This window comes from Dunckerocampus dactyliophorus, chromosome 3, assembly GCF_027744805.1.
Source record: "Dunckerocampus dactyliophorus isolate RoL2022-P2 chromosome 3, RoL_Ddac_1.1, whole genome shotgun sequence".
Lineage (NCBI taxonomy): Eukaryota > Metazoa > Chordata > Actinopteri > Syngnathiformes > Syngnathidae > Dunckerocampus > Dunckerocampus dactyliophorus.
The window spans coordinates 30,898,235-30,912,166 of NC_072821.1; the positions used below are offsets into that span (position 1 = coordinate 30,898,235).

General features: G+C 41.0%; 1 protein-coding gene across 1 annotated transcript; it reads right to left on the minus strand.

Moving 5' to 3' along the window:
- Positions 1-9,242: 9,242 nt before the first annotated feature.
- Positions 9,243-12,366, minus strand: LOC129179040 (C-C motif chemokine 26-like). Its single transcript, XM_054771857.1, has 3 exons — positions 12,162-12,366; positions 11,950-12,070; positions 9,243-9,584 (listed from the first exon to the last, which is right to left on the minus strand). Exons 1-3 carry the CDS (start codon positions 12,331-12,333, stop codon positions 9,398-9,400), a joined length of 480 nt encoding a protein of 159 aa, XP_054627832.1. The 5' UTR covers positions 12,334-12,366; the 3' UTR covers positions 9,243-9,397.
- Between the last annotated feature and the right edge of the window lie 1,566 nt (positions 12,367-13,932).

Consider the following 13,932-nt stretch of genomic DNA (forward strand, 5'->3'; position numbering starts at 1 on the left):
CAGTATATTGGAGATGAGTTTGACTTTTTGTGTATTTTCAAACCCTGCAGTGAATTGTCATCAACTATGCGTTTAGTTTTCCCAAGGCAGATGGATGCTTTTCAAAGATCTTCTTTCAAACTGTGAGGCTGGCAGCCTTGATGACTCAAACCAGAAAAAAACAACAACCCAGAAACATTAAAAAGTCCACAACAATCATTTTGTTCTTTTTCATCTCCCACTTCTTCTTTATCTCAGCTCCAACTGCACAGCCTGCTGTTCTGTCACAAACAACAAGCAAGATTGCGGCAACAAGCTCTGCCCGTGTCAGCATACGTGCCCTATTGATGGGAACAGTGCAAAATAATGAAGGATTTAGATAAGGATTGGCATCAGCAATTACACTGCAAATTTCAAAAGTATATATCTGAGATGTAAATTAATGTAGGCTCCATTCAAGCATATTGAAACACATCACATGTGTACATGGCACGGATCCATCCACATATTAATACCAAGGGTGGAATCAGTATTGGATCGATAGTATGATTGATTTTTCATTTATTTTCACAAATGGAGCCAATAGTAGTCTTTTGCACTGCTGACTTTATTTTGCTCTAACAATTTCTTAATATTTTTACATTGTCTTATATTGTTGTGTTTATATACAGTAATCCCTCGTCACTTCGCACTTCAAATTTCACAGCTTCAGTCTATGTTTTTTTTTTAAATATATTAATAAATCATGCTGTTTTGTGGTTGATAAACACCTACTGTACTATGAGTAAAAAAAAAAGCATATCTATGTGAATTTTATGTATGTCCTGCCTAAATTAAGCATTTCCAAACATAAAAATGGCTAAATCTGCGATTGGCTGGCGACCAGTCCAGGATGCACCCCGCCTGTCGCCCGAAGTCAGCTGGGATAGGTTCCAGCATAACCGCGACCCTAACGAGGAGAAGCGGTATAGAAAATGGATGGATAGATGGAAAACGGTTAAATGAACTAAAATAGAAATATACAGTAAGGCATTCAGAAGATGCATTCCAATGATGATATAGAGTATGATAAGATGTGATGATGTAGTATTCTACAATGGCCACTAGGTGTAATTTATTTATTGATCTGTATGAGTTGCTGGCACCAGCATCATTCAAGCATGACTAAAGATACTAACTCACCTGCCAGGAAATTTTATGTTTTGTGCCCCTTGCCTCTCACAACCTCCTTGACACCTCATCGCGTCCCTCCCGCCCCCCAAGGGGGCCTGCCCCAGTATTTGAGAAGCACTGCTGTAATGTTGGGTGAGACACACAAGCACCAGAGGAGCAACAGGCTTTTATTGCAGGGTTGAATGATCTCAAAACAGGCACAATGATCCCTAACACAGGCTACTGTTGCGGCCGTAACCCACGCCAAGCTAAACCTCAAATGTCACTTCCTGTTGGCCCCTCACTCAGCTCCCCTAGCACTAGAACACATTGACAGCAACATACATGAGTCTTATTTATGTCTTAAATGGCTTATTTTGTCTTATTATGTCTCCCATATTAGATAATACGAGTGTAAAGGTGACTGTAGGGGTGTTATTTCAAGTCCAGAGAGAGGCCTCTGAAAATTTTTGATTTATAAATAAGGAATCTTACTTCACAGAAATTCACTTAGCAGAGTGGGGTCTGGAACCAATTAACCACGATAAATGAGGGATTAACTGTACTGTTAAATTTTTCACTATTAATTTGTTGATTAAAATTTGTTTTTGTTTACCTAAAATCTTCGTTACGATAATAATCAAGATCACCAAACTAAATCAGAAAATCATTCAATGATCTGGAACAAATTTAGGTTAAAAAGTATTGTTATCAGTAACGGCAGCACTGGCCCTGTATTTACCCATCACGAGCCTCACCAAAGAGTACAAGTACTCTAAAGGAAGACTCCAGATGACTCTGAAGGACTCCAGAGACAGGACCATCTGCAATGCTTCACCCATCCCCGTTAACGGGACAAAAATGGACACCATCCATTGCGGCGCAGCAATCTATGCCAGCCCTGATGCACAACGTCTTCATGGGGCATGTCCACCTGGGAAGAGGAGGCTTTGGTCTTGCAGCAAGTAAACCAACTTGGCGTAAGGCCTCAAGATCAGGGAGGAGAAAAATGGTGGTCACGAAGGTGCGTCGTCAGGAGGAGGCTGAAAGAAGCGCAAAGGCTGTCTCTCTTGCCAAGCAGGGATAATGGATGACGTGGGAAGGCCTAGAGAGAAGAAAGCTCAGTTGGAGGGAGCTGTGGGAAATGGAGGCAAACAACATCAGCTTCATCATCAGAGCTAGCTATGATGTGCTCAAATCTCCAAAGAGTCTACACCAGTGGTATGGACCTAAGCTGTACCCCCTGCCCAACTGCTGCGAATCTCAACCAGTAACCTGTTCCAGCATGGCACCAACATTCAACCGAGAGGGTCGGGGAAAGCCAAAAACATCTTCCAACCAAATTAGAAGCTGGACAGCTTGTAATGGCTTGGCATTGGAAGACAATAGTTGATATCGGCCAGCAACTAATATTTCCACCGGAGACTGCAGCCACCACCCTGAGGCGAGACTTGGTACTCTAGCCGCCTTCACTGAAGTCTGCATACGACATAGAACTCACAGTCGCGTGGGAGAATTCAGCTGAAGAGGCCTATGAGTGCAAGAAACTGAAACACAAAACTGGCAGCAGACTCGCAACAACATGGATGAAATGCAAAAGTGTATCCGGTTGAAGTGGGATGCAGAGGATTTGTGGCTTCTTCCATCATCAGGCTGCTGAAGGACCTTGGTATCCATGGACAGGCCCTGCGGCAAACAATTAAATCAGTCTCTGAAGCAGCCGAAGGAAGCTGCGATTGGCTATAGATTAAGCGGAAGGACCCTTGTTAGGTTGAAAGAACAGCAAGATGACCCTCCACACAAGCTCAGGCCTGATCACCCTGTAGCTGGTCACCTTTGATGAGGGTCAAAGGCCAAAACACCCATTGATTCAAAGGCAGACTGCTGACGATGTGTCCCGAAATGTACATCCTTCCCATGTGAAACAGTTTCCTTCCCACTCTTAACATCAAGGTATACGTCATGTGAGTAAATACCATCGTTTACTTTTCAACATCATGTCCAGTGTTTTTATGACTCTATATCAGGGGCGTCAAACTCGTTTTCACCGTGGGCCACATTGCAATTATGGTTATCCTCAGAGGGCCACTTTTTATAATTCTATTTTAGAAATTTGTTCATTATTACATACATCTTTCATTAATAAGTAATAAAAAAAATATTCATTTTAAATTGGATTTGACACCAAAAAATATAAGGTTTTCTGTCAATATTGACAACAAATACATTTAGCAAGAAAGATTGTCTTTTTAATTAAAAAAAAATATTTTTAAGTTGTTTTTGTTAGTAATGTTAATTTTGTTTGTACTTTATTATTTTATTTATTGTAAATGTAACAGTAAATGTTTATTAAATTATTGTAAAAATATGTTTTAAATATTATTTTTTTATTTTATTGTAAAAATATTTTGTATATATTACATTTTTTACTTATTTAAATATATTTATATTAAGTAAAAACAAAATAAAATATAAAATATAAAAAATATAAAATATAAAAATGCAATAATATAAATTATAGTTATATTATTGCATTTTTATATGTACTCTATGCTGTATGCTGTGATTTAATTACCCAACTGCACCCCAACTGGTGACTCTGTTGTTTTACTGGGAGACTTCAACGCCCATGTGGGCAATGACAGTGTGACCTGGAGGGGCGTGATTGGGAGGAACGGCCTCCCCGATCTGAACCCGTGCGGTGTGATATTGTTGGACTTGCGAACCACAGTTTGTCCATCACAAACACCATGTTCCAACATAAGGATGTCCATAAGTGCACATGGCACCAGGATACCCTAGGCCGCAGGTCGATGGTCGACTTTGTAGTCGTATCATCAGACCTGCGTCCGCATGTTTTGGACACACGGGTAAAGAGAGGAGCTGAGCTGTCAACTGATCACCACCTGGTGATGAGTTGGATTAGATGGCGGGGGAGGATGCCGGACAGACCCGGGAGACCCAAATGTGTAGTGAGGGTGTGGTGGGAACGTTTGGCAGAGTCTCCTGTTCATCGAGTCTTCAGCTTTCACCTCCGGCAGAGCTTCTCCTGCATCCCGGGGGAGGACGAGGATATCGAGTCCGAATGGGCTCTATTCCGTGCCTCCATTGCTGAGGCAGCCGATCGGAGCTGCAGCCGCAAGGTGGTCGGTGCCAGTCCTGGCGGCAAGCCCCGAACCCGATGGTGGACACCAGAGGTCAGGGCTGCCGTCAAGCTGAAGAAGGAGTCCTATCGAGCATGGATGGCTTGTGGGACTCCTGAAGCAGCTGACGGGTACCGGCAGGCCAAGCGGCACGGGGCTTCGGCGGTGGTCAAGGCAAAAACTCGAGTGTGGGAGGAGTTCGGTGAGGCCATGGAACACGACTTTCGGTCAGCCTCGAAGAGGTTCTGGCAAACCGTCCGGCGCCTCAGAAAGGGGAAGCAGTGCCCAGTCCACACTGTTTACAGTGGGGGCAGGGGCCTGCTGACCTCGACTGAGTACTTTGAGGCCCTTCTCAATCCCACTGACATACCTTCCATAGAGGAAGCAGAGACTGAGGATACGAACGCGGACAGTTCCATCACCGTGGCTGAGGTATCTGGGGTAGTCAAAATGCTTCCCAGTGGCAAAGCTCCGGGGCTGGACGAGTTTCGCCCTAAATTCCTCAATTCCTCAATTCAAAAATTCCTGGATGTTGCGGGACTGTCTTGGCTGACACGTCTCTTCAACATTGCGTGGAAGTCGGGAACAGTACCTCTGGATTGGCAGACTGGGGTGGTGGTCCCCCTTTTCAGGAAGGGTGACCGGAGGGTGTGTTCCAACTATAGGGGGATCACACTCCTCAGCCTCCCTGGGAAAGTCTATTCCAGGGTGCTGGAGAGAAGGGTACGACCGTTAATCGAACCTCGGCTACAGGCGGTGCAATGTGGTTTTCGTCCTGGTCGTGGAACACTGGACCAGCTCTACACCCTTGCAAGGGTACTGGAGGGTACTTGGGAGTTTGCCCTACCGGTCTACATGTGCTTTGTGGACCTGGAAAAGGCATTCGAACGTGTCCCTCGCGGTGTCCTGTGGGGGGTGCTCCGGGAGTATGGGATTGGTGGCGCGCTACTACGTGCCATTCAGTCCTTCTACAACCGTAGCAGGAGCCTGGTTCGCATTGCCAGTAGTAAGTCAAGCCTGTTTCTGGTGAACGTTGGCCTCCGCCAAGGCTGCCCTTTGTCACCGATTCTGTTTATAATTTTAATGGACAGAATTTCTAGGCACATCCAAGGTGTCGAGGGAGTCCAGTTCGGGGGCACTAGGATCTCATCTATGCTATTTGCAGACGATGTGGTCCTGATGGCCTCATCGGGCTGTGACCTGCAGCGTTTACTGGGACGGTTTGCATCTGAGTGTGAAGCTTCTGGGATGAGACTCAGCACCTCCAAATCCGAGGCCATGGTTCTCAGTTGGAAAAGGGTGGATTGCTCCCTCCGGGTTGGGAATGAGGTCCTGCCCCAGGTGGAGGAGTTCAAGTATCTCGGGGTCTTGTTCACGAGTGAGGGAAGGTTGGAGCGTGAGGTCGATAGGCGGATCGGCTCAGCGTCTGCAGTAATGCGGTCGCTGTACCGGACCGTCGTGGTGAAGAGAGAGCTGAGCCGGAAGGCAAAGCTCTCAATTTACCGTTCGATCTATGTTCCCACCCTCACCTAGTCATGAGCTTTGGGTCATGACTGAAAGAACGAGATCGCGGATACAAGCGGCTGAAATGAGTTTTCTTCGTAGGGTAGCGGGACTCACCCTAAGACACAGGGTGAGGAGCTCGGTTATCCGGGAGGAGCTCAGAGTAGAGCCGCTGCTCCTTCACATCGAGAGGAGCCAGCTGAGGTGGCTCGGGCATCTAGTCCGGATGCCTCCCGGACGCCTCCCTGGTGAGGTATTTCGGGCATGCCCAGCCGGGAGAAGGCCCAGGGGAAGACCTAGGACACGCTGGAGGGATTATGTCTCACAGCTGGCCTGGGAACGCCTTGGTGCCTTGGTGTCCTCCCGGATAAGCGGAGGAAAATGGAATGGAATGGAATAAATATAATTTTACAATACTATAAAAGTAAAATAATTAAAAATATTGCTTAAAAAAGTAGACAAAATCAATATTAATAACTAAATTACAATGTACAGTCAAACCTGTCTTAGCGGCCACCTGTATGGAACAGCCACCTGTCTACTGTATAACGGCCACTTTTGCCGTTTCCCTTTAGTGGCCACTATAGACAGGTTTGACTGTATATAGAAATATATATTTTTAATAATATTAACATAAGTGTCCTTTTGACATGCATTATTTCAAGGCTTTCGCGGGCCACATAAAATGATATGGCGGGCCATATCCAGCCCCCGGGCCTTGAGTTTGACACCTGTGCTCTATATGATATTGAATCATTTGCAGTATCACTCACCTCAAATACAAACTGCTCAGCAAAAGAAGGGGCGGAGGCTCTCTCCAGTGGCGGTTCTGGCTTGAATGATGCCCTGGGCGGACCGAAGCTGTGGTGCCCCAAGTACACCCGCCCCCGCAGTACAACCCCTCCCAGCCCCCTTCTCCCCACCTCAACACACTTCAACTTCTTCCAAATACTGAAAGTTGCTTATTTCACAAGCTCCAGCTCCCCTTAAATTGTGTTTGACTTAAATACACATTTACACAATTAAAACTCTCAGTCAAGAAAACAAATGAACAGATGTTAGTCTATAGCCTCCAAGTAACGTTAGCTTATTGGAACATATACATTCCATAATGTGGTGTACATAAAGTGATGCTGTAGCCCATACCTTTTTATCTTTGGCCCGTTTCTCTTCTTCTTCTTGCCTCTTCTGTCTAAATTGTGCACTTGATGGCTTTGACTTAGTATTTTCCATGTTTTGTTGACACAAAACTAGCAGTCAAGGCTAAACCAACTCCTATCTACTCACAATTCCCTCTTTTTTATTTCACAGTGAAATTTAAGTTTACCTAGTGAAATAAAATGTTTGAGACTCTTGGTCTCCGATATAATTCATATAATATAATATTAACAATTAAATAGGTTTTATATTTGAGCAATTGCTGTTGTAATTAACATTTTTTACCTTGTAATTAACCTGAGGGCTGAAGCCCAGCGCCACCCACCCCCTCCCTTCTTCTTTGGTGTGGTCCACATCACGTGGTGGACGTTTGATCACGTTTGACATATAGACACATATAGACAAACAGCCATTCAGCCATTCACACTCACATTTACACCTAAAGAAACTACTGTTCATACCTATGGACAATTTAGCGTCGTCAATGCATGTTTTTGGAAGAAAAAACCCACACACGCACGGGGGAGAACATGCAAACTCCACACAAACGGAGACTCGAATCCACGTCTTCCCAATCTCCTGGCTGTGTGGCCAACATGCTAAGCACTCCGCCACCGCGATCACAAATTTTTCAAGTAAATTGCAAGGATTCACAAAACTGGTGGTTCAATTGTAGGTGTGTCTTTGAGTCTCCAATTAGCATAACATGCATATTTTTGAGCTGTAGGAAGAAGGAAATAAACCCAAGAATACATTAAAATGTAATAGCACCCTTCATAACCTGTTGACTTTGTTGTTAGATCTGTTTTAAGTGGAGTGTTTTACATTGTGTAGTTCATACTATGCGTCACTGGGTGGCGGTAGTGTTACTGTTAGTGGCCAGAAAGACACCCATTGATTGCATTCATCAGGTGTTGAGTGCACAACTGCTTTTTGCAACAACATTACATTAGTTGTTTTGTACTGAAAGCTGTTTATAGTCTTCATTGCTTGTATACTACTAGCAAAGATCATGTGACTAGAGGAATGGTCATTGGGTGTATTTCATGGGATATTCATCTATTCATATTATTCATATTAAATATTCATATACTATTCATATTAAATCCCAGAAAATACATCTACACTCAAAACAGTGAATTCAACTTAAAAAATTACATGGTGTCTTTGAATGCAACCCCTTATGGCTCATAATCCATCCATCCATCCATCCATTTTCTATACTGCTTCTCCTCATTAGGGTCGCGGGGGTATGCTGGAGCCTATCCCAGCTGACTTCGGGTGACAGGCGGGGTACACGCCAGCCAGCCAATCGCAGGGCACATATAGACAAACAACCATTCACACTCACATTCATACCTATGGACAATTTAGAGTCACCAATTAACCTCACCTGCATGTTTTTGGAATGTGGGAGGAAGCCGGAGTGCCCGGAGAAAACCCACACGCACACGGGGAGAACATGCAAACTCCACAAGCAAACATGCTCCCAAGGGAGAATCGAATCATTTTGAGTTGCTACAATGACATTTTAGCAAAATGGACCAGTGTGCTGCATAATTTTTTTCACTTTCATTTTTGGGGTGTCTTTGATTTCCCCCCTCTATAGGGTGATCATTTTCATTTCTATCAAATTATGTGGCATCATTTTTTTACTAATACATCACCCACTTATTATCAGGAAAGATATTCAAGATCATTTTCCTCCCAGTTTAGATCTGATGTGTTTTCGAAGTGTTCCTTTAATTTTTTTGAGCAGTGTATTTTCAGTCATGTGTGCTATCTTTTAACTCCAAAAAAGTTATAATATTATGAAAATAAAGTCAAAATATTATGGGAATAAAGCCATAATATTACAAGAAGAAAATTGACAAGAAAAAAGTTTAAATAGCTGGAAAAAAAAAACTCCAACAGCAATAGAAATGGAAAAAACTGCTGTAATTTTATGACAACAAAGTCAAAATATGAAGAGAAAAAGTCGTATTCCAAAGAGAAAAAAGTTGCAATTTTACGAGAATAAACTCCTAATATTATGCGAAAAAATAATGTAGCACAGAGTTGAAATATTAAACAAAAATGTTATTTTTTAAAAGTCAGAATATTATGAGAAACAAACCATACAAAAGAAAGTTGTAATTTTTTGGAAAATTTGATTAGGGAAAAAGTTATAATATTATGGGAATAAAGTCAAAGGTCAAAATATGATGGGAATATTAAAAAAAATTACAAAGCTTATTTAAAAAGAAAGAGCAAATTTAAAAAAGAGAGCAAAGACCGAAGTTCATAGTAATAATGTTTGTTTTTTTTATTCTTGAAATATACATATAACTTCTTGGCATCCTTTCATTTTTCAGTATGTGGTCCTTGGTGGAAAAGGTTTGGACACCTTTTGCTTAGCTTATATTAATCTACCTTGGATTGCATCTTTAATGTACAAAGTGTATGAAATAGATGTTATTATTTCACATGATGACTGGACGATGACTTCCTCCTCCCACGACTTGAACATCCCTTCTACACCTGGTCTGATTGAAAGGGGGCGGGACCAATGTCTTGTTGGCAGACAATCTCTCAAATTCTGTCAGCAGTGTTCTTGCCCACTTCCAGTTGGCCTCGATGCAAAACTTTTTACCACACACCGTTGTGACTCTGGAACGACAAATACATCTAGTGTCTATTATTCCACGTGAAAGCACACCAAGAAACATGAACACTAAATACAAATTCTATGTCGCTTATCCTCATTAGGGTCACTGAGGTATGCTGAAGCCTATCCCAGCTGACTTTGGGAGAGAGGCGGGGTTACACCACAGACTTGTCGCCAGTCAATCGCAGGGCACATATAGACAAACAACCATTCACACTCACATTCATACCCACGGACGATTTGAGTCGGCAATTAACCTAACATGCATTTTTGGAATGTGGGAGGAAACCGGAGTACCCGTAGAAAACCCACGCACGCATGGGGAGAACATGCAATCTGCAAACTCCAGAGATTCGAACCCAGATCTTCCAGCTCTCCTGACTGTGTGGCCAACATGCTAACCACTTGGCCACCATGCGGCCTATAATGTATTCATTTTTATATATTCTATTTATAATAATATATAAAACATGTTTTATTGTAATTACTGTATTTAATTTTAAGATATATTTTATATAGATATATATATTTTTTAAATTTTATTTTATTATAGATATATAATATATGCAAATGACTGTGTGGCCAACATGCTAACCACTCGGCAACCATGCGGCCTATAATGTCTTCATTTTTATATATTCTATTTATAATAATATATAAAACATGTTTTATTGTAATTACTGTATTTAATTTTAAGATATATTTTATATAGATATATAAAATTTTTATTTTATTTTATTATAGATATATTATATATGCAAATAAATAAATAAATAATGCAGGATTTATATATGAATTAATTATTAATGAAATTAAACCTTTTTTGTATAATATACGCATATTAAATGTGTATATTATATGTCCAGACTTTAGGGACACCCAGTAAGGTGATATATTACACAGCTCATTTTGAAGCTGTAATGTTAAGGTCAAATCAATACTGTACATATTATTGCACTGATAACTAAAAAATTGCTACCCATGTTATGAGGTGATACATTTAATTTGATTGTTGTTTTAAATTCACTCTGCAACTTTGGACATAAAATGACTGAAGGCCTATATCAGGGGCGTCCAAAATGCAGCCCAGGAGCCATGGCTGTTTTTTATTGGCCTGTGGGACGTTCTAAAAATGTGCCACATGACAGCAAGTATGGACAAAAGTGCAGTTATTCTACAAGAAGACAGAGAAAATACTTTTTTTCCCCCATAATTTTATGAGACAAGGGGAAAGCGCAAATATTTGGAAAATGAAAAAAGTGCAGTAATTTTATGAGAAATATGAGGAAAATAAATTTGTATTTTTACGAGAAAACAGTTCTAACCGTACAAGAAAAAAGTTGTAATTTTAGAATAATAATTAAATTAATAAACAATTGAATAAAAATAATAATTTAAATAAATTATAATAAATAATAATTAAAGAATAAAGTGTTAATAATATGAGCCAAAACTAATTTTAGAAACACGAAGTTCAAATTATTATTTTTTTTATATTAAGATGCTATTTTTTTTAAGGTCGACACAAACGAAACAAAAAATAAAGTTGCAATGTTTGGAAAATTTGTTTGGGAAAAACCCCACTAAACCCCACTAATTGCAATTGCTGCCAGCTGCGCAACAAACCACTGCGGTGAAGCGGCTGCAGCTTCCCCCAGCAGGAAGTGCAGCACACCAAAATAAGAGCAGGAGCGAGCACTTCCTGTCCTGCGGAACATGACAATTATGAGTATAAAGTGGAAATTATGGGACTATAGTCATAATATTATGGGAAAAAAGTTGCAACCTTACAAGAAAAACTTTCCAAGAATCAAGTTGTAATATTAAGAATTGTAGAAGCTAAAGTTAAAATCTTTTTTAAAATCCTTTTTTTTAATGTCAAGGTGTTATTTTTTTAAGGTTGTGATAATATGAGAAACAAACAAAACATATGATAACATCGCAATTTTAAAATTAGGTCGGAAAAAAGTTATAATGTTACGAGAGTAAACTAAAAATATTATGGCAATAAAGTCATAATGTTATGGGAAAAATAAAAGACAGCTGAAATATTTGAAAAATGAAAAAAACAACAGCAAAAATGAAAAAAAAAGAGCAAAAAGTGTACTGTGAGTATGAAAACTTCATACTAATAATACGCTTTGTCACCACTAACACAAAGCTGACATGCAGGCTATTATTTCTTGAAATACATCTAACTTCTTTGCATATCTACAGTATTTTGGTGGTTTTAGAAAATGTAAAATATCAAAACGACCCCTGCATAAATTTTTTGGTATGCGGCCCTCGGTGGAAAAAGTTTGGACACCCGTGGCCTACACGAAGAGAAAAAACTCACAAAAGTAATCCAGTGTGCTTGGTACTTACACAACTGCTTTGCGTTTGCAGCCATTTGGTGTTCTTTCCACATGCTGCACTCTTTCCCACGGGATAGCTGTTTTTGAGCGGTTTATACAGCATCCTTCATTAAACAAGATGCCTTGGCTGACTGGGCAAACACAGGAAAAATTGAACATCATCTCACGCACAACACGACGTTCATGAAAATGAGCGGCAGAGAGACGAAACTTGCAACTGACCTGCGGACATGCTGACATGCAGGATGCACATCAGGGTGAGGAGTACGAGTGTCTTCATGGTGACAGCTGTGCTTCTCATCTTCTGAGGCATCTTCTCTGGCTTCCCTTTTATATGCAGCAGATCATTTGTGGCTATTTTAGAGTTAGGGTTTCCTTCCTCTTCTCTCTCCATCCCTTCTGCTTTGAGCTACTGAGAAAATGAATTCTGATAAAAGCCGTACGGAGAACAAAAGGTAGGTTCTTGTTGTCTTGTCTCAGATGACAAGCTGTCACTGAAAAGGAATCGGAAACAAGCATGATCACTGCCTGACAGCCAAGTGCTTCTGGGTTCACATATACCGGACTTTCCGGGCTATAAATCACAATTTGGCTTGTCCTGCAATATATGTTTACATACTGTATGTATGCAGTCGTCCCTCGTTTATTGCTGTTAATTAGTTCCAGACCCGATTGTGATAAAGTAATTTCCACGATATAGGATCCAATCGTAATAAATGGAATATTTTCGCAGTGAGAGCATAGAAAACCTGTTTAAATCCGTTCTTTAACATTATTAGAGCCCTGTAGACGTGAAACAACACCCATATAGTCACCTTTACACTCCTATTATTCTTTGTTTACACCACATTGCAACTCTTATGCTGCAGGGACGCGAGACAGCTGCTAGCTAGCAAGCCAGCAAGCTAACACGCTAGCGAGCTAACCAGTTAGTCTCAATTATTTCTTGTAAACATAAGAAGCCAAAAACGTACCGCTTCCACACGGAATGGAAGGAGAACTTTTTTCACTCTATCATGTCGGACATACCATGGCTGACGTCGTGACTTCATGCAGTGTTCAGGTAATGTAATGTAAAGCAATGTGTCAATGTTTTGTGTCATTACTGCCGACTAGTGATCAGAATACTACTTGTATTTCAATATGTTTTGACTAACATTAGACCATAGTCCACCACGAAACAGCGATCATTTATTAATTATTAATTTCTGAAAACTCGAGACAGCATGAGGGAGCGAAAATCGAACCGCGATATTGCAAGGGCCGACTGTATACGGTATATACAGTCCTGATCAAAATTTTAAGTACGTGTGCTGTGATTAGACTGTTGTGAGACAGGTTAGCTTTACACTACTGATGATGTGTTGCTGCTAGTCCTGATCTAAATTTGAAAACTGCAAGAATTGACATTTTGCACTGTTGGCTCTTCAGGAGGTTCTAAGTATAGCTTCAAAATGCAAAAATAACAAATGGGAGTGAGGCAAAAACATTTTTGAGAAAGCAATTTATTGCAAACAAGCATTAAAGTGAAATATGTTGATCATCAGCTGATCAAAGGTTTAAGACCACAGCCTTTAAAAGCCAAAATCTTGGCAAAAATGTGGATTCAATTTCATTTTCTGTCAGGCTGATCTCTTGATGGCAAAGGCAATGGCAAAAAAGCTTTCTCTCTTTGAACGCGATCAGATTGTTGAACTGCATAGGCAAGGCCTCTCACAGCGCACCATTGCTGCTGAGGTTGGCCGCTGTAAGACAGTCATTTGAGACTTCTTCAAAAATCCTGAGGATTATGGAACAAAAAGTCAAGTGGTAGACCCCAAAAAAATGTCACCGGCCCTGAGCCGAAGGAGCCGATTGGCTGTCCGTCAAGACACGGGACCATCCTCCGCCCAAATGAAGGTTGTTACTGGGGCAGAGTGCAGTCCAATAACCATCAGACAGCATCTGTGAAAGAAGGCTTTAAAGAACAACAAAAAAAACTTCAAAGGCCTCA

Excerpts from the sequence above, each read along its gene's own strand:
- LOC129179040 (XM_054771857.1), bottom strand. The coding sequence starts at position 12,333 with ATGGAGAGAGAAGAGGAAGGAAACCCTAACTCTAAAATAGCCACAAAT. Across the intron at positions 12,071-12,161 it reads GCATGTCAGCATGTCCGCAG|TCAGCCAAGGCATCTTGTTT; the intron begins GTCAGTTGCAAG and ends GTGTTTGCCCAG. Across the intron at positions 9,585-11,949 it reads TGCAAACGCAAAGCAGTTGT|AGTCACAACGGTGTGTGGTA; the intron begins GTAAGTACCAAG and ends TTGTCGTTCCAG.